At 55.9% G+C, this 25,768-nt stretch overlaps 1 protein-coding gene across 2 annotated transcripts in view; it reads right to left on the reverse strand.

The window, feature by feature from the left end:
* The window catches only part of TMEM63C (transmembrane protein 63C), a 48,200-nt gene that overhangs the window by 5,937 nt on the left and 16,495 nt on the right, over positions 1–25,768 (reverse strand). For both annotated transcript variants that reach the window (XM_037031529.1, XM_037031530.1), the window contains exons 3-21: positions 23,469–23,631; positions 22,839–22,918; positions 22,328–22,409; positions 17,809–17,846; positions 14,467–14,609; positions 14,070–14,118; positions 12,134–12,242; positions 10,895–10,968; positions 10,221–10,301; positions 9,979–10,102; positions 9,053–9,186; positions 7,564–7,686; positions 6,963–7,116; positions 5,718–5,824; positions 4,744–4,830; positions 4,115–4,180; positions 2,233–2,395; positions 1,911–2,016; positions 1,345–1,512 (exon numbers count right to left, since the gene is read on the reverse strand). In XM_037031529.1, coding sequence (XP_036887424.1) covers positions 1,345–1,512; positions 1,911–2,016; positions 2,233–2,395; positions 4,115–4,180; positions 4,744–4,830; positions 5,718–5,824; positions 6,963–7,116; positions 7,564–7,686; positions 9,053–9,186; positions 9,979–10,102; positions 10,221–10,301; positions 10,895–10,968; positions 12,134–12,242; positions 14,070–14,118; positions 14,467–14,609; positions 17,809–17,846; positions 22,328–22,409; positions 22,839–22,918; positions 23,469–23,618 — 2,038 coding nt within the window. In that variant the 5' untranslated portion in view covers positions 23,619–23,631. The remainder of the gene's footprint in view (positions 1–1,344; positions 1,513–1,910; positions 2,017–2,232; positions 2,396–4,114; positions 4,181–4,743; positions 4,831–5,717; positions 5,825–6,962; positions 7,117–7,563; positions 7,687–9,052; positions 9,187–9,978; positions 10,103–10,220; positions 10,302–10,894; positions 10,969–12,133; positions 12,243–14,069; positions 14,119–14,466; positions 14,610–17,808; positions 17,847–22,327; positions 22,410–22,838; positions 22,919–23,468; positions 23,632–25,768) is intronic.

A 25,768-nucleotide genomic window follows, 5' to 3' on the forward strand; every position in this document is an offset into this window, starting at 1 on the left:
ACACGTTCTTCTCCACCCATGAGTTGCCTCCCACGTCACAGTCCCTGTGAAGTGGGGTTAAGTCACTCATTTGTGCCACTGCCCCATGTACGACCTTGGCCCACACCTCCCCTTGCTGGTGTCCGTGCGCAGCCGGGCAGCACTGAGCTGACGGCACTGAGACGTGGTCCCCAGGCTGTTGTTTCTGTTTTGCTTGGTGATATTTGGTAACTTTTCTAGGGTAGCACTTTCTAACTAGGTCAATATTAGAAATCGGCCTGTACACCATTACTGCCTAACAATGCTTATAATCCTGTTTTGGTAACAGCAAAAAAAGGTAAACCACCTCGGTATCCAGCAGTGGAGAACTGACTCAAACTGAGAAAGTGAATTCGGCCATGGGAAAGAAACATGTTCACACAGAATCAATGTTACAAAGTGAATTTCACAATTGGAAAAGCAGCAATAAACCGATAAACTCCTTCGGCTTTGCCATTCCCCCCTCCCACCCCCAAGATAAAAAACAAAAACAAGAGCAAAACACATGTGCACAGTATGAGGTCTGGGAGCAATGACCTCAGGCTTCCGATGACTCAAGTGCTCATCTTTCTATTTTTGACAATAAGCGGTTGTCCTTTATGCTTAGAAAAAAGCATCATAAAAAATGAAATGTGCGAAGTGGAGGGAGAGGCCGGGGACGAGAAACTGGGGGTGGCCGTACATGAACGATGCACACGCGTGCCCGAGGCCTGAGTGCTTCCAGGTGCCCCTGTGACAGGGAGAGTAAGAGAGCATGGACCCTCCCTGCTCAGTGCCATCAGGAAGGTTAAGGTCAAGTGTCCCTGAGGGAAGGCCAGTGTTGGACGAGGCGGAACACAGTACGGGGCAGGGAGAACGGTGGGGAGGTCAGTGTGTGCGTCTCGCCTCAGAGGGGATTTCCAGTATCTGACCGGTGGGGACAGGGACAGCAGTTGCCAAGAGTAGGGAAAAAAGCAAGCTGTGGGGGCAGGCTCTGAATCCTCCTCCAGGTTTTTGGCAGCTCTAGAGAGACCAGGCATCCTGTAGGTTCCCAGAGGGGATGTCACGGGAATTGAGCCTGTGAGCTGACATCCTATTTCCTGCCAGCCCAAAGTGAGAATGAAGGAATATGATGCTTCTTGCCCTGAGGGCGGCACCCCAGAATGTGCACGATTTGGAGGGTCCAAGCCTTCCCCTCATCTCCAAAGGGCTCTAATACAAGCCCCTGGGACTAGAGAAGACACCCGGCTGGACGGTGCTCAACTTGGTCCTCTCGGCCTTTTCTGTTCCAGCGGAGCCGTGGTGGAGGCGGGCAGAGGTGGGGCGGCCGGGCAGGCCTGTACGTACCTAATCGGAGGATGGAGAAGAAGAGCATCCAGAACAGACCCAGCAGCGGCGCGAAGACGGCCTGGTTGACGGCGGCCATGTGGATCTGCTCATTGAGCTTGGTGGGCGCGTAGGAGTAGTACATGTTATAGCGGTCTGAGACGTGCTTCATGAACAGGTACAGCAGCCCTGGCGGCCGGAAGGTGGAGGCGCACTCAGTGGCTGCTCCCTAGCCAGGGCCTGCGCTGTCCCAGAGTCCCCCAGAGAACTGGGAAGTCAGATTGGAGGTCTGTCCGAGCAACAAGGGCCAAGAACAGGCTGTGGCAACTGTGGTGCCAACCTGTGGGACTAGAACTCTGCCAGGCTGGTGAAGGGTCTTCCACTCATGCATTCACTCAACAAACAACCTATGTAAATAGCCGCGCAGCCTCAGCCTCCCACCTGGCCTTGGCCCTGACGCCTCCCGCCCTGCTGACAGGCGCTCCCAGGTTTCCTCCTGCTCCAGGACGTGGCCTGATGTTGTGGGTTCGACTCCTCCTTCCGGTCTGAGGACGTGCCGCCCCAGGTGTGCCGTAGGGATGACTCACCAAAAGGGACAATGATGGGGCAGGTGATGCTGTACGCCATCACCACACTGAAGACGTTCATCATCCACGCGTATTCTCGCCCATACTGGAAGTCTACGGCCTGGTCCTAGGGCAGAACACAGGAGTCGCCCTTAGGTGGCCTGGTCCCCTTCGCTGGGCTGCTCCTGTGGCTCCTCATCCGTCCTCTGGGAGCTGGTCAGCAGCCTGGCTTCCAACCCGGGAGTCCACGAAGCACCCACTCCCCTCACCATGCCTCCCACACTTGGCGTGTCCAGGGAGCCCCCTCCCCCATGAAACTTGGAGAGCTGCGCTCAGACCTCACCCTTCTGATGTGGACTCTCTCTGGCTCCGACCTGGAGAAGAAGAGGCGGGTGCTGTAGAGGAACAGTGACCCCAGGCGCATCACCTCCATGCCCGTGCCAAGCAGAGAGGCTGTGATCACGTAGTTGACGAAGAAGGCGCCATTGTCGGGCAGGAACACACACCTGGGCGCGGAGAGGGGTGGACAGTGGCAGACGTCAGGTAGGGCAGAGATGTTGAGAGGGAGGAGGAGGGAGAGCGAAGAAAAGGGCCAAGGGAGTGGGGGTTACATATTTGAAAACTAGGATTTTCAACGTTTGCAACCCTAACAAAATCAGAGTTGGCTGGGTGTCCAACATGACCTGCCTGTTGCTTCGTCACGATGGGGAAACTAAGTTTCACGCACACGTGCTCCCAGCCCAGTTCCAGTGAACAAGGGCCCATCAGAGCAGGGGTGGGGGTGGTCTGCATGGAGCGTGGGTGTGTTAGGAGACACCCCTGCTGGCTTGATCTAATTCAGGCTGTGTGACATGGACCCACACACCCTGGAGTGTCCATGAGGAGAACTGGATCAGTGACCTTGAGTGATGAAAAAATTACATCTTTCTTTCTACTAACCTCTAGCTGCAATTAGCATTTCCTTCCATTAAAAGTGTGGACAAAAAATCACAGCCTTGGATGGCTGACACAACTGTGGGACTGTCACCCACTGAAGTCAGGTCCTATCACACTGCAGTCACTGCTGACGTCTTCCAATGTCATCTACACTCGTCACCACTTCAAAGTGAGGCCAGTTGCCTGACAGGCCACTGAACTACACATGACTGAAAAGTTTCTCTCTACTGATGTGTGTTTGATGTCGCTGGCCAGCATCAACTCGGGGTCATTCAGCCACCTAAAGGCCACGCTGCCTGTCCTCACACTGGTGACCCAGGCATGTCTTGGTTTCCAGTGCTCCCCTCCCCGGTTCTGTCAATTTCCTTGACATGAGAAGTCTGTGAGCCCTGGACATATTTCAGGACTCCTTCCGCGGCTGTTCCCTCTTGATGGCGGCCCAGCCGTCACGGACTCACAATGCTTTTCTTTCTCACATAGAAACTCTGAGATATTAAATAGCCAGAGATGAACTCATTCATCTTAGGAATAAACACGCAACTTGTTACAATTACAGTTTGCAGAAAGCGCAGGAGCCTCGGAGAATTCTGGGTTTTGCTCTACAGAGCAAGCTATGGATGCCTGCGTGTCATTTGCAACATGACACCTTTTGAAAACTGGGATTTTCAACGTTGGTAACCCTAAACATAAAAACATCAAAACTGGCTGGGTGTGCCGCACGACCTGCCTGTTGCCTCGTCAAAGATTTTTTGCCACAGAGGAACATCAGCTTTCACACCGAGGCCTTTAAAACAGTAAAAGGTAACTTTAGCTTGCTACATTTAAAACGGGTTGTCCTGTTATAGTGATCATGTTACAACTTTGATTTTTTAAATATTTGATAACTACTTGTCTGTGTTGTTGGGGGAATCCAGGTGTTTTATGTATTTAAACGTATCTAATCAGAGTCTGTATAAAACCAGCATAAGATCTGTGAATTGTTTCAACGTCCTAGCTCTGATACTGTACAAGTTACACAAGATATGACCACTGGGAGACACCGGGTGAAGGGTACCTAGGACACTTTTGGAGGGCAGTTTCCTGTGAATCTACACTTACTTCAAAAACTTCACAGAAGGGGTCCCTGGGCTTTACCAAATTGCCAAAGGAGTCCGTGGTGCCGGAAAGGGTAGGAGGCTGCCTAGTGAGAGTGTCTGCGTGCATTCGTGCTTCCCGTCTGCGCAAATGAAGGGCTCACACACTCACCCGGCAGGAACCCACCGAAGCCCCCGTGCACTGGGAGTACTCACTGGAACCTGATGGACGCCTCCTCCAGGTAGTAGATGTCAAAGAGCCATCGGAGAAAGACGTCCAGACTGGAAGCAAGAACAAAGCAGGCCCTTTAGTTAATGAATTTACGAACTCGGGCCTGGGGTTCAATTCTTCTTGGACTGGCTTCCCTCGCCCAAGCCCCAAAGTGTCCTGCGCCCTAACATTCTAGCTGGCCAGTCCACGTTGCCTCTTTTCCTCCTGAGGCTGGGCCTTCCTGACTCTAATCCTCTGGCTTCTGAGCTCAAGGCCACCTCCTTTAGCAAAATTTCGCCAGCCATTTCTCCCACAGTGCGCTCTCTCTCTCTCTCTGTCTGCTGAATTTCTGCTGCGTGTTGGCTGCATTTTCCCCAGCTTGGGCTTTCAGTTAGCTGACAGGCTTGGCTTATCAGCCCAGCTCGACGATAAGCTCTTTGAAGGCAGAATTCGTGGTTGACGCCTTAGAGTTAGCATGATACCTGGGACGCGCTAGGCTCCTGGCAGGCACTGAACTGTCAGCTGAGGAATGGGTTTACAGCGGCCACAGGGCGACCGACAGTGTCTGGGTGCGGAGGTTCTAGCTTGAGGGTGAGCCAGGCTGAGAGAGGAGGAGCGATCAGACGGGAGGTACCTGGTCAGGCCCATCGAGGGCAGAATGACCACCATGAACACCAGAAAGATGTAGCACTTGTGCACTACGAACAGGTTCTGACTGGACCTGGGAGGAAACAAAGAAAGATTCATCTGTGAGTGAGACATTATAGGAGCCAAAGGCTGAAAACTACAGGCTGAGGAGGAAGAGAGAGGCTGCTCCGTAGCCTAGAAAGTTGATTTAATAGCAGCAGGAAAGAAAAGCATGATCAACTCGTGATGTCTGCCCTGGGCCCTGGAAGGGGAGGCATAAGGGACCTGAACTTGACGTCTGTTAAAGGGACATTGCTGAGGATGCTCAGAATCCCTCTGGAGTGTTCATAATTAACATAAGCCCTGCTCTTGGCCGCAGGAGGGACCAGTGCGGATTTGTTAGGACAGCCCTCCTGGCTTGCTGCTTGGTAGGACGGTAAGTAGAAGTACTGGCATAGGAAATAGCTTTTGAGACCCACGTAGCCTTCAGGCCAAAGCAGGTCCACCTGCACCGGGATATAATAAACACTTTCTATCCAGTTGGCCCCCACGGAACTATGAGGGCCAACAAAGGGGAGATAGTTCCTGACTGTCAGAAAGGTGGGCACTCTAGGGGCCACGTGGGTCTACAGTCGGTCTGCGTGCATGGGCTCCTCTGCTGTGGCCTGGCAGTCTTCCTAATGTTCTCTGCACAAGTCTGGCCCTCTGCCCACAGCTCCTGCCCCTCAGTGCGTGGCTGGAGGTGGAGAGAGCTGCCCGAAGACACCCGGTGTGGGCCCCGTGTTCCTTATAGGGTGACCCTGTCTCAGCATCTCTGAGGCCAGGGGCCCAGGAACCACCCAGTCTCCCCTTTTGGCATAGTGTCAGGTACCTAGCATTCCTTAGTCCCAATGGGAGGACAGACTACCAGGCAGGTGGGTGGTGGGGGCTGGCAGGGGGAGGCTGGGAAGAGGAGGCCTCGGAGAGGAGGCCCCAGCATACCTGGTCCAGTGGGCCTCGAGGAAGGTAGAGAGGTAGACAATGAGAGGCAGAATCACTGTGAAGGCCCAGAGCATCAGGGAAGGGAAGAACTGGGTCACGATCGGGCTCTGGAGGGTGGAGCCGAGGAGGGCAGAGAGACGTCAGTGCGAGAAGGTCCCTTCTCCTTCTGGGCCACCTCTGCTTCTCCCATGCGCCTGCCTCTTCTCCAGCTCAATCCCCGAGCAGGCCAGGCTCCCCTGCAGCTGCGTAGTAGGCCTGGCCTTTCTCACCTGTCTCAGTGGCCAGGGATCTGCCTGGCTGGGGACAGGTGGAAGTTGACACCCCCAGGCAAGTGGCACCCTCAAGGGGCACAGACCTATGCTGAGGTCCCTACAGGTCAGCCTGGGCCGGAGCCAGCTGCTGTCACTCATGTCTGGTACCCCAGAGAGAAGACACTGTCTTTAATGTGATGCTGTGTGAGAAGTGGCAAGAAGGGGGAAAGGGTGTGAATGAAGAGTCCCCTGGGAGAGCCGTGGAGCTCCTGCCTGGAGCCTATTGTGAAGGTGGCAGAGCAGGAGTGTGTGTGTGTGTGTGTGTGTGTGTGTGTGTGTGTCTAGAATAGGGAAGAGAATAATCTGGAAAGAGCAGCCTTCCAGGCCATGGTGACAGTCTGGAGGTCACAGAATCTGAAGTGGGCCAGTCAGCTCCTCTGGACCCTGTTGGTGCAGAGCCTCCCCTGGCGCCAGCGGTGGCTCCTGCAGGGCCCGGCACTCCCACCCTGCACCGCGTGTACCTCATGTGAGAGACTCAGAAACAGGTCTGGGTCCTGCTTCTCCCAGAGGGTTGGGCTGGAACTTACCCTACTCCTCCCCGCCCTCAACCCTGTCCCCCAAACATGGACCCCAGCTCTGGAGAACATGGGGAGAACAGTGCTGTCCTACTGGCCGCACCCTCTGATGCCCCCTCTGTACTCTCGCAGGCCAGGGTGGCTGATTGAGCCCTCAGAGCCCACGACGAACCACACCACCCCTCCCCACAAACTCATCCCAGAACCTGCCTACAGTCCCTCCACTCTCTCTTTGCTCTCCAGCCCCAGTCCCTAACATGGGCAGCCACCTGCCTCCACCCGCTTTGGAGCAAAGGAAACTCAATGCCACCATCTACACTGCTGCCACCTCTCCCACATGGGCTGCGGAGCCGTGTGCCCCTGGGCCCCCCACTCCACCCTTGCCAGAGCTCCACACCTGGCCTGAGCAGAGGAGGTACCTGCAGCTTCTCGATGGGGCGAGTGACGTTGTACAGGTCAAAGGTGTTGATGATGATGGCGGGTGTGGTGAGGAAGAAGAAGAGGAAGAAGAGGAAGGTGTTGATTGTGATGAAGCGGGCCCACCAGTGGAAGCGGCGAATGGACAGGTTTTTCCTGGAGAGGGGTGGGGGAAGGGGACACCCTTAGCACCCCAGGCCCCAACCTCAGACAGAGCCCACATGTTGTTTCCTGTAGGCCAGGGGCAGGCCCAGGCTGCCCTGGTCTAACTCAGCCCCTTGGACCTAGACCTTCCCTCAATCACACTATTTGCAAAAGCTCTGAATGCATGGCATGGGTGAACCTTGCTCCCCAAACAGATTGAGTTCTTTCTGCAGGAAAAACCTTTTCCCCAAGGGTTGGTGCCCTCCACACTTGTGGTGGGGTGGGCTTGAAGCTGAGCTTGGGGCTGGGCAGCGGCTGATGGAGAGGGAACATGTCCAACCCAGTGGGACCGCAAGTGGGCGGGGGAGAGGCCCAGGTTCCTTCCCCCATCCTGTTGTCTGTTGCTTTCTTCAGTCTCAGAGGAGCTCAAAGGAGAGGGGGAGGACTGAGGGGGCTTACCAAATGATGTCTTTGGGGTGTGGGGCAAGGGCAACCCTCCAGCGGTAGGATCTGATGACGGTGGTCACCGAGGACTGTTGGGGGTACACACCACACTGGATGTACTTATAATCCTCCAGGATGCTGCGGAGATGGGGGGAAGGGGACAGAAGTGTGGGGGTGAGTATGACAGGTTTGGAAGGGTCCTGGGCCAGGGCTCCTCGGGTGGGGGCTCGTACACTTCCTGGAGTCCCTTGGAGCCTTGGGTGTGTCTCCCAGGACCTTGGAGGTGGGCAGTTCTTGGGGTCTAGTTGCAGGAGGAAAGGGACTGCAACTTCCTCTAGTTGCATTAGAGGAAGGGACTGCCCGGGGAGGGAGGGGTCCACATGGTTCTCAGTCAATGTCTTAGACCCTTCACAGCAGTGACAGCACACAGACCTGCGCTTTCTCTGAGCCTGACAGGGAGGACCAATCTCACTCTCATCTAAATATCAATGTCCGCAGTCACTGTGTGTGCGCTCTGTGCCTGGCACTGTGTGTGGTGGTGACAGGCATCATCCCAACTGTGAGAATTACTATATCAATTATGGTGCCTGAAGATACTACCAAAGGGGGGCACGTGCTGGCCCTGGACCCCCATCTCCGATCTCATTCACATGTCCGTTGTTAATCAAACCTCACATCTGCTCTACTGAGTGACGATGATGCAGAACATAAGCAGTAGTGTCTTATGGAGGTGCGTCGTTTTATGCAACACACACTAATTAGAAAATCTATCCCTTCTTAACCCTCTGGGAGCTGAATGGGGAAAATATGAGTAACCAAGTTTAACATACAAGAGATTTGAGAGTGTAAGCGATGTGCAAAATTGCACATGATTATTTGCAACTAAATTCTAGGCTGCCCCCTCTTCCTGTGCAGGGCTGGGTGGGCGTGGTCCGCTGCTCAGGGAGAGGTGGGCCCACGAGCCGCAGGAGACTGATTCTGGGGCTCTCATCCATTTGACCCAGTCCTAAGGCTCTAAGGATCCTTCCAGAACATTCCAGAGTGGGCCCAGTCCACTCCCTATCCAGGCAGGGCTGCCAGAGGCTGGGGCAGAGGGGAGGCCAACAGCAGGAGAGGAGAAACGGTGAGGAGAGGGATGATGTGTGAGGAGAGAGAAAATGGATGTCATTCTTGTCCCAGAACAGGGGCCACAAGTTCAAAGGCTACTCTGACCACCTCCTACTGAAGCAAAGGACGTATGGGAAGGAAGAGCTCAGGGCCTGATGTCTTTGGGGACAGGCTGAGCCTGGCAGCCGGGAATGGGGAAAGGGATGTAGCCATGCTCAGGAAGGCGAGATGGTGGCGGCCTGGGAGGCGCATGGAGGGTGGGAGTGAGATCAGGATATCGCAAACTGGAGGGAGGCTCGCTCCTCCTTCCCTTGGCTGAATTGAGGGTGAAGGAGGGTGGCGACCGAGAAGCAGAGGCCCGCTCTTGGGGCTGCGCAGGGCAAGCCCTGGCACTCACTGCTTCGTCATCCTGGAGTCCTGGAAGGTGACAAAGATCAGGTCCAGCCGCTTCAGACGAACGCGGTTGAACTCAGCGTTGAACTCGTCGGTCAGCTGCTCCTCCAGCTCACTGTAGTACTGCTCTGCGTCTACCTGGGGCGAGACGCAGCCCTCTGAGCTGGTGGGGCTGAGCTCCAGGAAGGCCGCGTGCACACAAGGCTTCTTCTCTCCACTCAGCAGCCCGGGATGCTGGGCCCGAGGCCTCAGTTCCACCTCCAGCTCCCTCTGAAGTCTGGCTCAGGACCCCAGGGGGCTCTAAGAACCCAATTGTAGAACAGGAAGAGGCCATGACTCTAAAGTTAGCTCTCTGCCCTTACATCTGGGGAAAGCGAGGCACAGCTGGGGACTAAGGGGTGCTTTCGGACCTAGGGTGGACCCCAGAGAAGTGAAACAATGCGTCTGCGGCATGTGCAGGAGAGGGGGTGACTGTCTCCGGACCAGGGTTAAGAGTCGTCCTGAGGCAGGTGTTCGAGTTTGGAGGCTGCCCTTTAGCCACAGCAGGGTGAGTGATAGACGGGCCTGCCATCTCCGTGGGTTCCTGTCCTATCTCCTTGAAAGCCGGAGGCCTGGCAGGCTGCAGCAGCCTGCTGTATTCTCTCTGGTCCTCCCAACCAAGACCGGAAGTGGGGCAGAGCAAGCCTCCCTGATCGCTCTGCAGGTGGCCCAGAAAGGCTTCAGCTCTTTGGCATTCCCAACAGGGAGGCAGGCTGGGTGGGAAGAAAGGGGGAAGGTGCTGCGGCACCAGAGCATACTGAGTGGGCCTGGGGCCTGGGGGTGCACTGCCTGCGCCCTGGACCAGGCCTGGGGACCCTCCTCTGGGTCACTGACCCTCCTCAGTGCCACAGCCCCTCCTCTGTGGTGTCCCTGGACACCTGTGCCACTTACCTCTTTGAAGCAGGTCCAGCACTTGCAAAAGCACAGGCGAGAGCAAGGGTGGATCTTGATCATCACCTTCCCACTCTTCTTGGCCTTGGCCGTGTAGTAGAGGCGGCCCCGCATTGCATGGCGCCTGTCAGCCGGCAGGCAGTGGAGGGCGAGGAGGGAATCTTGTGGTCAGGGGCCAGCGGAGCTATGTCTTTCACTGCTACCCCCACCCCAGATCCAGACAGGCCCCACTGCAGCCTCACCTCTGATCGTCCAAGTCAATCAGGTTCCTGACGTCGTAGCAGAAGTGGACTCTGGTCACTACGCACCCTGGATAGGCCTCGCTGCAGCCACAAACCATGGATGCTGAGCCTGCTGTGGGGCTGGGACTGCGCCCCCTGCCCTGCGCCCACAGCGCCAGCCCACAGGGCTGGGTGGCACCACTGCCTGTGGTTCCTGGTTCCTGGGTGGAGCATCCAACTCTCGCCCCTAAAGCCAAACTTCACAGTTGACCCCCAGTGACCTGAGACCGGCCACTTCCTCCCCAGATGACCCGGAACAGGGCCAAGGGGCAGAGCTGGAAGTTGCTGCTTATGGAGAGACGATCAGCCCCTGTGGCTGGGAACTTGGGTCACAAAAGATGTGTCAAGATGACCTGTTCTAGGGGACTGTGGCCCAGGACCTCCCTGGGCTCATCATTACAGCAACAAGGGAAAGGAAAACAAGCTCCCCCCACCCCCCACCCCCAGGCCACTTGGGGAACCCTGATGTCAGAAGCCCTGCTATGGCTCTAGGACTCCCCTGTCCTGAAAGCCTGGTCCTTAGCCCAGTCAGCCGCCACCTGGGGAGTCTCTCATCCCACCCACCTGTGCCAACTGGCTATCCAGGCAGGGCGACCGGGAAGGGTGACCCATGCTCAGACCACCAACCCACTTACTGGAAGTGCTTAATGATGACCTCTGGGTCTTGGATGTCTCTGGGGACATAGGTGATCATTAGTGTCCTTGAGACCTAGGTGGGAAGGGTGAATGGAGAAGTGAGACCAAGCACACACGGGGCTCCTGGGTGTGGGGGTTTGGGGTGGCCCAGAAGCTTCTGGAGCAGGCCTTCTTCTTGCCACATCTGGCAGGAAGTGGGGGCACTCGGGGGAACTGTTCAGGGGTATGTGGGTTTGGGTGCCGGGGCAAGGCGACATCAACCAGTTGATGAGGGTGGGTGGTCTCAAAGGAGCTGATTCTGCCCACGGAGCCTCTGAAAGGCCGAGGGCAGAAGCCAAGGGCCAACAGGTCACACGGCCCTCCCTTGAGCTGCCTGCCCACACCCCCTGCTCTGTCACCCGCCGAAGACACCCGAGCACTTTGAACACCGGGACTCTGCCGAGTCTCTGTCCTGGCCCGGGGAGCACGCCCAGCCCACGTGCGGTGCAAGGAGTAGAGGAGAGTTAAAAGCCCCCCAAAGCAGCCTCAGCCCCTGATGGACAGGGCCCTGCTGGGACACGCCGCCAACTGCTCCCCACCAGCTGGGAAACTGACACACGCTCTGCTCTGATTCTCCGACCCCCGTGGGATCAGGTGTCAGCTCCCACAGTGGTGAGTTGCCCCTCACTGCCCGCTTCTATCGGAGGTCTTCTCTCCCAGGATCGCTGCCCCCCACCCGTGGTTTGTTCTGGGGTCACCTCTGAAATATAAACCAAAGCTGTTCAAATCCTGTGTCAGGGTCTGGGAAGTGGTGGTGGGTGGAGGGTGGAGAAGGCAAACCAAGACAGTGGAGAGACGTGGGGACAGAACATAGGGTCTCTGACCTCAGGAAGATTCTGGAAAGCTAAAAAGATTGGGCCTGGCTGGAGTGGGCAAGACTCGTGAAAATATTTAGCCAGTGGCTCCTTAGGATGCTGGTCCAAGCTTTTCTTAACTTTTGAGTTTCCGGACGGTGAGGCGGTCCAGGGGTCCCTGGAGAGGGAACAGGGCAGCAGGGGTGGAGGGCAGGAGGCACCTAGGGGCAGCTCTTCACCACCAAGATTGGAAGTGGTTCAGTGGTTTGACACCTGGGGTGCCAGGTGCTGGTTCGGGGGGCTATGGGGGACTGCTCCCCACGACAGTGTGGCTGAGAGGCCTCGGAGGCTGGGACTGGCAGGGTCCGGCGGGGGGCAAGCAGTCCCGGGAGCTCTTTCCATTACCTTGGAGCTCCTCTTGAGCGCGAGCCCCGAGCAGTGATGAGTCATAAACAGGAGGTTGGTGATGAAGTAGAGGAAGGACAGGAAGCTGTGCAGCCACAGGATCTTACTCCTGCCGGGAGCAAGACACAGGAGGGTGAGGCCCCTCCCCCACCCCCAGTCTCCCCATGCCCCCTCTCCCACACACACAGTGTCTCCCGACCCCCCTCTGGCGCTTCCAGACACTCAGGCCCCTGGAAGGGACAGCTGTGGTGGGACGACTGCGTCCCGCTCTAGCTAAAGGAGGTCACCATTCTCTGCATGCTTGCTCTATGCCCGGCCCAGGGTGGGACCAGGTGCTTTGTGTGTGTTTTCTCACTAGACTCTCACACTATGTGAGGGCAGGGCTGTGACTATCTTTATTTTACCCCTGGGGCAACTCGGGCCAGAGTGGTAGGTGACCTGCCTGAGGTCACTCCTGGCCGCAGCAGAAGCAGTGAGACTTCACTGCTGTGTCTCCGCTATGCCGTGCTGCCGGTGGCTGCGACTGGGACCTCCACGGCTGTCACTCAGACCTTCACCGCTGCCCGACCTCTGGGATGCGGGAGTCCGGGGTCATTCACAGGCCCGAAGGGAGGAGGACCCAGGAGACTGGTGACACCTCCCCCCGGGGCAGGAAGAGCGGTGATACTGGGCTGTGGGCTCACGTGACGCCATCCCAAGGCATCTGGCCAGGATGACTGTTCAGAAATAGGGCCACCTTATTTGGTGCTGTTTGAGAAGAGGAAGGTTTGCCTGGCTTCAAAATACCTCCTTGCCATTTGCGCCAGCATCTGACCTTTCACCTAACGCTCCCCATGTAGCTGGGCACTCGAGCGGCAGCTTCCTCGGAGGGGGTCTCTGAGGAACATTCCAGCTCTCTGCCAGCATGGATTTAGGGATGTTGGAGGCACTTCGCTGCCTATCTAAAACTGTTGGGAAGGTGTGGTGCCTCACCCTGGGACAGTGGCAGAAACCGCCCTCATGCCAGGTGTGGCGGCCTGGGCAGGAGCTGGTAAGCCCTGCCCTGGGGTCGGCAGCACCCCAGGAGGGGCTGGCTGAATGGGAGGTGAGAAGAGACCAGGCTGCATCCTGCTCGTGGGGGAGTCTGATGGATCACAGGGGTGTAGAGGCAAGGGGGTCAGGAGAGGGGAGGGCGGGCAGGAGCATGGGAACCACCACTCACACCTGCTGGAACTGTTGCTCACACCTGCTGGGCCAAGACACCTGGTGGGCCCACTCCCTCAGCATGGACCAGGAAGGGTCCATCTGGCAAAGCGATCTGGACACCCATTGGGTTGGCTGACATTAAAAGTCCCTGGTTCCTAGACCATGAGGCCTAAAGGAGGCTTAGAGATCATGGCCAACAGCCCTTCCCCAACCACAGACTAGGAATGAAGCTCAGAGGGGCAGATGCGCTGTCCCAGACCCAGGGCCAGCTAATGGCGGGTGGAGGGATGGAGGAACCTGGGTTCATGCCCCACATCTATGGTCCATCGTGTGGGGCATGAACCCGGGTTCCTCCATCCCTCCACTGTGGTCCATGCTTCACTCAAGTACCTGGCCCTGTTTTGTGGGCAGAGAAGCAATACCTCAAACCTCTCCTTGCTATGGAGTCATTGCCTGTTGGGAACTGGGCCACCTCTCCAAGTGTTCAGGAGTGGCAGGTCTGGGTCGTCCCACCCATTACAGAGACACTGAACAGAGACGCTCATTGCAGGGAACGCTGAGCCACCAGGCATTCTGCCCCCACCATGAGAATACAACTTTTGGCATCTCACTTAGCACCTGGGTTTCCGAGGAAACCAGGCCTTTCTCATCAACCAAGAGGTACCCACGTCACAGACCCACACGTTGGACCTCCTCTCTCCCACCAACACCCCCACCAGTAGAATGGGAGGTAAGAGGGTCAGGTACCTACTCTGTGGAGACATTGATGATGGTGGTCCGGCCGAAGTGACTGTTCTTTTCTGAAGGAGAAGAAAGAAGCTGACCTCAAGCCTGGCGCCTCGTGCGGTGCCAGAATTCCAGCTTCTCAAATGAGTGCGCAGGGCCCGTGACCTGCTCTTCCTTCTAGTTCCCCAAAGCTGGTCCCCAACTCCCAACAGAAACAGCAGAGGCCTCCTCTTCTCCCTATATCTGCCAACTGGGGCTCCTCGACCATATAGCTAAACCCAGTCTTGGTGAGGCATCCCCAGTGCACGGCCGACACACAATTGATGCCCGGTAGATACTTGTCGAAGGAACCTGAAGTCCCGCCCTGAGTGGAATGATGAACTCAGCAACCCCAAGCTCTACAAACCCAAAACTCTGCCTACCCAGTTCGTTCCCAGTGTAGTTGATGGGGAGAATGATGCCCAAGGACGGGATGCAGAGGATGAACATAAAGATGATGAGGTGGTACTGGAAGGAGATGTAGATGCGGGCATCGTCTCCACATTTGCTGATCAGATCTTCGTTCCTGGAAGAGACACAGACAAGGACGTTCCTCAGGAGCCAGTGTGGCCACAGCTTCCGTCGGGGGTGGGGAGCAGGTAGAGGAAAGGGAGAGAAGATTACCCCCTTAGGCCCAAGTTTGAATTTTTGTAAGAAGTATCACCATTCTTTTTAAAGCTACTGCCATGCCTGGAATGTACGTCACTGAATTTCGCAGGCTCCTCAAAGACAGAGGCTGTGTCACACGTAAGAACACAGACGGGCTCGTCTCTTAACAGGAAACAAGGCCGCTCCCACCTGCTCCCGTGACTTCAGCTCCAGCCTCTGTGCCCCCATCTACACCAGCTCCACAGTTTCTCCCAAGTTTTCATCCTGTTTTTTCACTGGCCCACTGGGCAGCTCACATGCTTGGCCTGGCCATATCTCATCGTTTTCCCGATTTTTCGTGTCCCACCACCTTCCAACTAGAGGCGACACTGTTCTCCCCAGAAGCCAGGCCCTGATCTCTCCCTCTTTCTTAACCAGGTGGAAGCCATGGCCCACTGACTGCAGCCCCTGAGCTCTGCCGCCCGTGCCTCCTCCCCGCTGTTTCCCTGGCCACCACCTCCTCTCACCTGGACACTGGAGCAGTCTCCTCAGCTGCTCACCTTGCCTTCAAACTTCCCAGCTGCCCTTCGCTACCCACCTGCCCCCCAGCGTCCTGCCTGTAAACAGACACCATCCTGAGTTTCCTGTTCAGAAATAATAATTGCTGCCCTGGCTGGTGTGGCTCGGTTCGTTGGAGCATTGTTCCATAAACAAAGGTTTTGGGTTCGATTCCCAGTCAGGGCACCTACCTAGGTTGTGGGTTCTATCCCTCATCTGGGAGCGTACTGGAGGCAAACAAACTATGTTTCTCTCTCACATCATTGTTTCTCTCCCTCCCTTCCCCTCCCCCTCCAAGAAAAAAAAAAAACATGAAAAAATGTCTTTGAGCGAGGATTAAAAAACAAGTAATTGCTTCCTACTGCCTTAGTGTGGTAGTCAAGATACCAGCTGAGCCTTCAAGCCGTCTCTTGCCATGTACTCTTGCTTCTAGCCACTTCCGAAGAACTGTCATTTCTGAACACTTCCTGCCCATCTCTGCCCCGAAGCTTTACTCACACAGTCCTTCACTTCTGATGGGCCCTCCACACCACAGCAGTCGAAATTCTCCCCATCCTTCCAGGCCTAGCTCGAAACCCTGCTTCTACTGATCTTCCTGGGTGGAATTAATTTCTCGCTCTCCTAAATGCCCTTTGCACAGCAATTATAAACACGTCCCATTATGAAATCATACACAGTGAGTCTTGTTAACTCTTCGCTTCTCCAACTAGACTGCATGGCCTCTATGCACTGGGATGCTGGCCTCCTTATCCGGGCTCAGTAAGTGTGTGACGCTGTCTTCTAGGCATTGCCCGCAAAGTGAGCAGGGTGTGTAATGCACTGTGCAGACTCCCTCCCTCCCCTGACAATGTGTTCCTGATGGAGGGGCCTTTGGGTGGGGAGGGGGCAGGAAGAAGAGGATGCTCACACACACGCACCCCATACAGACTGACCTCCAGGCCCAGGCATGCACACACGAGCAGCTGTACACAGATACGTACCAGTGCAATGACCTGTATCTTTTATTTCCTACTCACATGCACACCACAGACGCCGACGACATGAAGCTTTATGTTCTATGCACATGCCCTGCCCTCTGCACACACACTTTCTCCCCTGCCCCGCGAACACCGACTGAGCAGTGATGAGGCAGCCGAGCAAATCCAGAACGTGGGCCTCAGACCCGAGGATGTGCGCAGCATGAGCAGGCCCTCATTCGCTGTTTTGCCTCCCCTTTCCCGTGCACAGGGCTGGCTGATTTGCTGGACCCGGGAACCTAGAGCTAACCCACACAGCTTCCCAGGGCAAACACGTTCCAAATACTCCTATGTATTATCGGTAATTTTCTAAATGCAAAAATAGTGGATGCTTGTCGAAAAAAAAAGAAAATCCCCTGAAACTGTGACAGGATTGCCCCCACAGAGAGGGTTGGTGAAGAGGGGCGTGAGAGACGCAGCTGGACTTTTGTGTTTCTCTTAATGAAATGTACATATGTGAGCTTGTGTGTGTTTCAAAAGTTAAAAAACAAAATAAGAGAAGGTGCCCAGAAATAAAAGTCTCCTCTCTGCTCCCTGCAACATGTGGCTAAGCTTCCTGAACCACATACAAATTAGCCACATTGCTTTCTGGGGACTCGGAAGAATTATGAAGGAAGACCGGAGGCCGACGCCAGGGGGAGTTCCCCATCAGTGGGGTTGGGGCTCCAACACCAGGGACCGACAGAAATAGCAGTCTTATGAGCATTTGCAAAGAAGCAAACGAGCAGGCCATCCAGACCCCCCGGAGCAGGCGGCCTCTGGAGGCAGTGAGGCCGTGCCCGAAGGCAGGCACCCCAGGCAAGAAAGGGCCCTGCAGGACGGGTCTGAAGGATGGACCCGGTAGGAGTGGGGATGATTAGGGGGAGCCCAGGAATGCACAGGGCGCTGAGGTGGAGGCAGAGCTGTGTGTGTGCATGTGTGTGCTTGTGTGTGCATGCATGTGTGTGCTTGTATGCACATACACAGGGGGCCTTGTATGCACATACACAGGGGGCCATGAAGCTCTGGTAAGCATACTTGACTGATACGTGTGTCTGGTATGGGGGAACCAGGACAACACAGGCGACTTGGGGTCTCTCTCCTTGCCAAACGAGGTCTGGCACTATGAGGTGCAGAAGGTGAGGTGGGCAAGGGGCCATCCCTCCGTCATCGGGCATGGGTTCACTGAGAGAGGAAGCCTACCCTTCTGCCCTGTGTATTCTTTTTTTTTCCCATTTGACAAACATGATGAATGATGATCACAGAAATAAAGTAAATAGCACACAGGAAGGAGTTCTCTTTCCTGGTTTGGAGTTCGTAAAAGCATTTTTACAAGCATCTGAAAATGGTCCTCTCTTGAGAGCTGGGACAGAGACAAAGTGGGCTGTGGGCCACGTCCAGTTCCCATGTCCCCAACGGCACCCCAGAGCATCCTCTGCTTGAGCGATGCTGAGGTGGTCAGTGGGGAGTCGGGTACAGAACTGAGGCCCAGGCCCAGTCCTGCAGGGGAGGTAACTCGGCCCCACCCCCTCCCCCAAACAAGGCAACTCTGCTGTCACAAACCCGGAAAGCTTGGGCACTTACTTCATGGTGATGGTGTTGAAGAACCAAGAATAGAAGCCCTGGGGGAAAAGGAGAGAACGCATGAGAAACTCCAGGCCTGGGCCCGCCCCCTCCAGCTCCAGGAACCCAGGCAGCAGGTGCGTCGTCCAAGGCAGTGTCCACGTGGGGTCTCCTTCTCAGGTGGGAGACATCAAGACAGAGCCTGAGTCCTGGGAGGAAGCTGACGTGGTCTGGAATCAGTAGTGACTGTGGAGGGAGAGGCCTCACTAGCGAGTTACCACCCCTGTCATCCGGCTTCCTGCTATAGGAAATGAGAGCCTGGTCTAGAGGGAGAGAAGGCACTCTCTCTGTGAAAGCCACACCGGTGGCTTTCCACCTGCCCCTCATGGTTTCCTTCTGGGAACTGCCCCTCCCCATGTCCCATGGGCTGTCCATCAAGTAGGCAGCTGCCACCAATGGTCAGGTGACCAGGGGGACCATGACCCAAGTAGGGCCCATCAGAATTCTCTTATGGGGACTGCTGTGAGTGCTGGGAGAGAGGGTCCTCCTCCCTCGGAATACCACGAAGCCTGTTGATGCCATGCACAGGATCATGTCTGAGAGAAAGGACCAGAGAGGGGATCCTGGTGGCAACACTAGGCTTCCTGGATCTAGCTATACCTGAAGCAGGTGCTCCTCTTGTATTTCCCCACACTCAAGCCACACATTACCCTTTGTTGTAAGACTTTTTTGAGCTGGGTTTCTTGTCTTGCACCTGAGGATCCTGCTGGTCATGCCTTTCTCTTGGGGTCTTGCTGTGTGGAGTTTCTGGGTGGTGGGGAGAGGTGGCCTCGGCCTTGGGGAGCGGAGCTGGGAGGGCCCGGACAGGGAGTCAGCTAAGGAAGAGTGTGCATGAGGGGGGACTGGGACCCATGGGTGTAAAAGATGCCAGATCTAGTTAAGTTACCCTGGCATATGCGTCCTTCTGGGACCCCAGAGGGTCTATAACAAAACCTTGGGAAAGGCTGTGGCTCTTGATTGGCCCCAATTGGGTCATGAGCAGGTCAGTGAGCCAGGCAGTCCCATTGGTTGATGGTCCTCTGGAACCACAGAGATTGGGGGAGGGGTATGTCCCAAAAGGAAGCAATGAGGGGCACACAAACAAGAAAAGGAGGAAGTTCCTTGCTGCCTTCTGCATAAGGCCCACCTTCTAGGTCCGCCTCCTTGTGTTGGGTTGATTGACAGTGGGAATGTCCACTCAGGGAGTGTCTACTGCAGAGGCCCCATTCCCCTAGCTACATCCTCGAGAACTAAAATAAGGTCAGATGCCCAGGAATGAGTCAGAGCGATGATGAGGAACAGCATCATGATGACGGCAGCAGTGGCTGGAAAGATGTCCAGGGAGGGGCTGAAGTGCAGGACAAGACTTGAGCTGAGAGTCCCATGCCACCCCCCCCCCCCATGGAGAATCTCTCCCCACAGCCCACCTCTGGGCAAACAGGGCTGTGACTTCCTAAGGGAACAAGCAGGTTTGTTGATGGCTCCTCAGGGTTACGCACAGTGGAGGGCACACCTTCCCCGGAATCATTTCCACCCCTTTGCCGACAGGTGCACAGGTGTTTGCCACATGGGGTACATACGTGTCCTGGAATTCACACAGGACAAGACCATCAAGAAAGGGCAGAGCTAGTAAGTAGAAGTGTGGCCTGTGTACCCGTGAAAATCACATGGACATGGATGTGTGAGCGAGCCCGTGTGGGCTCATCTCTCTCTCTGTTTCTCTGTCTCTTTCTCTCACACGCACACTCCTGCATATATATATATATATANTGAAAGGCATAACCCACTCAGAAAACTTAGCAGCTGAACAGTGGGCCTGAGAAGCAGATGCCACCTCCCCTCTCTTCCCCACCCCTGCAGGAAATGGCCCCATGTTCCCAGGGGCCAGCTCAGCTGACAAGACCGAATGACAGTGGGGAGTTCACTGCACCTATCTAGGTGGCCCTATCCTCCCCGCTCCGACACATGGGCGATGGTGGCTGCCCTGACTGGCGTGGGGCACGCCGGGAGCCCTGTTTGCTTCCCACACCACTCAGCCTGGCTGGGACTGCTGTCCTGGCTGGGACACTCTCGTCCTTGCCACAGTTCAACTCTCTTCAGTTTGACTGCCCTTAGCGGCCATAACAATTTCTCTTCTTAGATACTTTTTAAACAAAATAATTGTTGTCATTTTAAATTTACATACCAACCCAAGTGACGTTTCTACAAAGAAACCTAAGAGCCATGTTGTGGTGAGGTAAGTGCGCTTGTCCCTACCCTGTGGAGGAAGAACCTGTCTGAGGCTCCCCACTCGGACTGGAAGATCCTGGCAAGTAGAGGGACTTGGTCTCTTGGAGGGATGACAATGGAAGGAGCACGTTTCTACTCACTCACTGGACCCGACAGATCCACGTCGCAGGCTGGACTGGGCGCCAGGACAGCAGCGAGCAAGACCCGGTCCACCCTGGCTCTCGCTGGGAAAGCAGGTGCACTAGCCCGATGGGGCAGGTGTGACACTACAGCCCATGCGAAGAGCTTGCGGAAAAGCCATGCTTTTTCCAGGGATGCAGACCCAGACGGGGTGGGGAAGGGGGGCTGTGCCGGGGTCTGATCAAAGGGTGGGTGTGTTGGCTCAGAGACAGCCCCGTGGGGACGGTGCAGCAGGAAGAGCAGGGGGAGGAGGTGGCACTTTGGAGGATCTAAAAGATGGCCGATGGGTCAGGGGTGGAGGAGCTGGAAGGAGAAGCATAGACTGACAGGTGGGCAAGAGGCCAAACCTCGAGATCAAGGCATCTGCAATGTATTCCAAGAGCATTAGGAAGCCACGGAAGGTTGAGGCAGGGGAATGGGTGTCCCTGTTCTTTCGGGTCACTCTGGATGGGGCAGGGGACAAGTGTGGACCTAGAGATCAGTGAGAGCCCACTGCAGGCATCTAAGCAAGAGACTGATAGAGGCCTGGATGCGGGGCAGGGGGAGAAGTGGAGAGAAACGCAGTTTAGAAGGTAAAAGCAGCACAGCTTGGCCTCGACCTGGCTGTGCCCAGGGGCCTGGGAAAGAACACGGGAGGTGCAGTGGGTGGGCGGTGGGAAAGTCTGAGACCAGGGTCTCTAGGGAGGGGGATCAGGGCATGTTCTGGACAAATTAAACTTGAATGCCTTTACAATACCCAAGTGGAGATATTTTGAAGGCCATGGGATAAACAGGGCAGGAGGCCAGAGGGAGATTTAACTGCAGAGAGGAACTTAGGAGGGATTGGTGTAGAGGCAGCAACTGAAGCCAGGAGTGTGGCTGACGTCTCAGGGAGAGAGGGAGTGGAGATCCAGGGGAAGAGGGTCTGGGATTGGCTGTAGGGAATTCGCAGCGTGGAGGGCTCGCCTGCCGAGGCATCGCCTGCCCAGGGGTCCAAGAGGAACAGGCAGAGAAGCAGAAGGAAAACCCAGAGAGAGTGCTGTCAGCGGAAGCAACTGAGAAGCCTGTTGGAGAAGGAAAGACGGCCCATGGGCTGGCTGTTTCTGAGAGTCAGACAGGACCAGATGAGAACAGAGGACAGTCCACTGGGCTTCGGGCACAGGGCCGCTGTGCACTTCGGGGGCTGTCTGGGGGTATTAACCATGTGGGGTGGGATGGTGGGGGTGGAAGCCACACTCGAGGGCGCTGAGGAGTCAAGGGGAGGTGATAACACAAAGATAAGCAAGCATAGCCAGCTTCGACTGGGCGGAGGGAAGCAGGCCGTCCTGGGGGGTGAGGTAGGTGAGGGAAGTTTGCAGGGCCCCCTCATCCACATTTTGTCCCCACTCAGACATCACCCTATGCCCCAGACCATCCCTGTCCAGTGACTGCAATGCTTTCGTCCGTTCCATGGTTGTCGGTGCCTTCCCTGCCCCCTTTTCCTTCACACACCTCCCACCGACCTACATGCATCCATCTGGGTGTCTCTCACCCAGGGAGGAGGTGCTACAAGGCAGGACTGGGCTTGCCCAGTGCCCAGCCCCCCAACCAGCGGCTGGCACACGGCAGGTGCTCCACGGTGACTGGCTGAGTGAACAAACGAGCCCCAGTGGAGGGCTGGCACTCGGCAGGAACGAGAAGGAAGGAGAAGACAGGGCAGATGGGCTGGCAGGACGTTGAGGGAGTCCCTGCCTGATTTCTTGAATCTTCTTTGTGAAGAGGAAGGTGAGCCCTTGGCTCAGAGTGGGAGCTTAGGGCAGGATTTGGGTGGTGAGAAGGGTTGGCAATTTGGGAAAAGAGGACGAATTCGTTTTTTAAGTCCCTTTAAAATATTAGAATTAGCTAACACTTCCTTGGCACCCCAGGAAATAGGTATAGTTACTATGTCTGTATTTCTGGAAATGGAGGCCTGGCAAGGCTGAGGAGTGTGTCCGCGGCCACAGTGCTAGACGTGATCGGGCCTGGCTGACTGCAGAGCCCTGACTGTGAACGTGTTCCTTCCTGCACAGCTCAGGGCTGCTGCCCAGAGCCAGGACCGCCCCGCTCTGTGGGCCCGGGCCCACCCAGCACTCACCTTGTCCTTGTGTTCCATCTCCAGGGAGATATCCGAGGGAGATGTCTTCTCACTCTGCTCCCCGTAGATCAGTGAGGTCAGGCTGCCGGGCGGGACAAGTGGCGGGGAGGCAGGAGAGGAGAGAAGAGGCTTCAGGCGTCTGCTTTGCTTCCCTCCTGGTCCCTGTCAGGACCGGCCGGAGGCACACCTGCCACAGCTCCTTTGCTGAGCACACCAACTTTGGGTGCAAATGGTAATCGCCCCTGTCGCCAGGTGCCCAACACATCTTGGATGTCACGGGATCCAGAAAGCCTGAGGTCTGAGAAAGAGTGGCCTCGTGCCCAGAGATGGTTGCCCTCCAAGTCACCTTCGTGTAGGGAGGACCAGAGCAGGGGAAGGGTGGGCGATGGGATGCCACCTGCTGACTCGACACCTGCTGCAGCTCGGGCCCTGGTCCCAGCCATGTCCTGGTGGCAGCCACTCCCCCAGGCAGCAAGAGCAGCTCTCAGCCTGACCCCCAGCCTCTCCTCACCTGTCATTGTGTATCAGCAGAGCCAGGCGCCCATAGTCCCACGCAGCTTTCCGGAGGAAGGAGTACACCAAGACGATGAGCTACAGGCCAGGAAAGGAGATACAGGGCAAGGCAGCTTGAGGTTCCTTCCCCTTGGCCGGCCCCTACATTTCCCTGGGAAAAACCCTGTCCCTGAGGTCACCAGGGGTCCCCTACCAGCTGTGTGACCAGCTGGTCACCAGGTGACCAGCTCTGTCAAGGCAGGGCCTATGCGTTTTCAATTCTGGATTCCCGGGGTCCACCCAGCAGCTTCTTGGCACAGAGTGGGTGTCGGAGTTCGTTGAATGAGGGTACTGGTGACATGTTTAGCACTATTGGGTGAGATGCTCCTTCAAGAAACTAGCAAGGGGGAGGGCGAAGGGAGGCCCGAGTCCTGGCTGGGTGGGCCTTTGGACAGCGGTGCCTGTTTTTCCAGCCCTCTCTTCCCCAAAGTCCACTGACCAGGGCCACCCTGAGTGGGAGAGTCATTCAGGGAGTGCCCATCATTGCAGCTGGTGTCCATGTGGACTGTTGGGTCCCCTGCTGTGAAAGCTTTGTGGTTTGCCGCAGCAGAGACCTCACTATCTGCTCATCACGGCGCCCAGGACTCACCACCCACAAGATGACGTTGAGGCACAGCACTGTGGGGATACCCCCGAAGGGCTGCCCCCGCAGGACGGTGCTCCGAGACTGAAAGCATTCGGTCACTGACATGTTCTGTGTCTTTTCCACCACATTCAGGTTGCCCGGCGAGACAGCCATCCTGCAAGGCTCCCTGGTGAACAGAGGGGTGTCCGGGTCAAACACAAGAAGTGTTTCTCACTTTGCAAAATGCAGGGGCCTGCTGGGGAGAGCTGGGGGAGGTGTGCTGTGTGCAGACCAGGCCCCCCGCCCAGTGCCGGGCTGGTCGAGGCAGGAGGGGCGCCCTCAGATGGCACGCAGCCCTGTGCAGTCAGAGAACCGCTTCCTCAAACCCTGGGCCGTGTTGCTAGGATAGCCCGGATTACCAGGGATCATTGGCATTTCGTACCACTTGATTCCTTGACAAAAAGAATTGTAAAACGCACATCTAAACGGTCTTATCCATTCTACCTTTGTAAAGCTTTTCTTGTAGGTAAATAAACTTCACAAAGGCAAGGCAGTTCTCAGAGGGAAATACAAGGTTTGGAGGAGGGAGCCGCTGCATTCACAGGACCCCCTGCAGGCAGGGCTCCTGGGTGTCCACCTCGAAGACCCTGCATCTCTCCGATCCAATTCCCAGGAGAGGCGATAGCTCCGAAGACTAAATTAGGTAAGGATGGAGAGTACCCGGCATACGGCAGCAACTCAGTCAAGTCACTAACTCCGAACTAGAACCAGGGAGATCAGCACCCGCCCAGGGACCTGAGCCAACCCAGTGAGCCTGAGCGTTTGGGGGAGATTGGACTGCAGAGTTCATGGTCACTGGATGGGTGTTCTTCAGGCTTGGGTGAGAGCACAAAGCACAGGCAAAAACCAGAGGTAACTGGTAGTTGCTTGGGTTTATCTGCAAAGTTGTCCTGGGTTTTAAAAGATCATTTGTTTTGGCTACAGACCTCATCTGACCCTAGAAACTCTGCATTCCCATTCAGGAAAAGTAGGCTCATTCATTCCTTCAACAAATATTTAGTGAGCAGGCCTTGGGCCAGACTAATGCTCAGGATGCATCAATGAACAAGGCAAATAAAATCCCTCCTTGGTGGGATTCTGGGGGGAAGAACAGTGTAGGGGTGAGGGGGAGAGGGGCCCTGTAAAGAGTGGGACTGGGGGAGGCTGCACTGAGGGGAAGACCCTGGAGCAAAGATGTGAAGAGAGGGAGCAGAGCTCAGAGCTGCGGGGGCAAGGGCGCTTCAGGCAGAGCAGAGGCCGGGGCTGCAGTGCCTGGAGTGGAGGGGCAGGGAGGTGTAGAGCCAAGCAGTGACATGAAATGAGTGATGAGTGATGTATTAACGCGTTCACTTGGATCCTTGTATTGCGAATACATGGGGGAGGGGGTCAAGCTGAGAAGCAGCCACAGAAAGTCAATTAGGAGGAGAATGTATATTAGAAATCCAGGCAGTCCTGGCTGGTGGGGTTCAGTGGATTGAGCGCCAGCCTGTGAACTGGAAGGTTACTGGTTCGATTCCCAGTCAGGGCACATGCCTGGGTTGCGGGCCAGGTCCCTAGTTGGGCGTGCACAAAAAAGCAGCCAGCTGAAGTTTCTCTCTCACACTGATGTTTCTCTCCCTCTCTCCCTCCCTTCCCCTCTCTCGGAAAATAAATAAATAAATAAATAACAGAAAAGAAATCCAGGCAGAAGATGATGGTAGCTTGGGCCAGGGAGGAAGCAGTAGAGGTGGTGAGAAGTGGTCAAATGTTGGGACTATTTTGAAGGTGAAGCTAACGAGGAGTGCCGATAGATTGGCTAGGGAGGGTGGGGAGGTGGGGAGTCCAGGATGACTATCTGTGACCTGAGCACTGCAGGTGCTGTTACTGGATAGGACAGACGGGGAGTTCAGGTGAGGAAGTGAGCGCTGCCGGGGGAACCAGAGTTGGGTCTGGGCAGGCTGAGTGGAGCGAGGAGCAGACAACTGCACCTGGGAGTGTGCAGCTCAGAGAGACTGGAGGCATACATGTAGGGGTCGCCAGCACAAGGGGACCCAAGGCCTCACGTGAACCACCAGAGGGAGAGTGTAGAGTGAGGTGTGAGGTCTGAGCCTTGGCAAGCTCCCACGTAGATGTGGAGGAGACAGAAAGAAGGACTGGGAAGAACAGCCAGTGAGGAAGGAGGAAAGGCAGGAGAGGGTGGTGTTCTGGAAGCCAAATAAAGAAGGTGTTTCCAGGAAAAGGGAGGGACAAGTTGTGTCAATATGGTCTAGTAAGATGACAATGGAGAATTAGCCGTAGTTGAAACA

Source organism: Sturnira hondurensis, unplaced genomic scaffold, assembly GCF_014824575.4.
Source record: "Sturnira hondurensis isolate 20B ecotype Veracruz unplaced genomic scaffold, ASM1482457v3 Scaffold0021143, whole genome shotgun sequence".
Classification (NCBI taxonomy): domain Eukaryota; kingdom Metazoa; phylum Chordata; class Mammalia; order Chiroptera; family Phyllostomidae; genus Sturnira; species Sturnira hondurensis.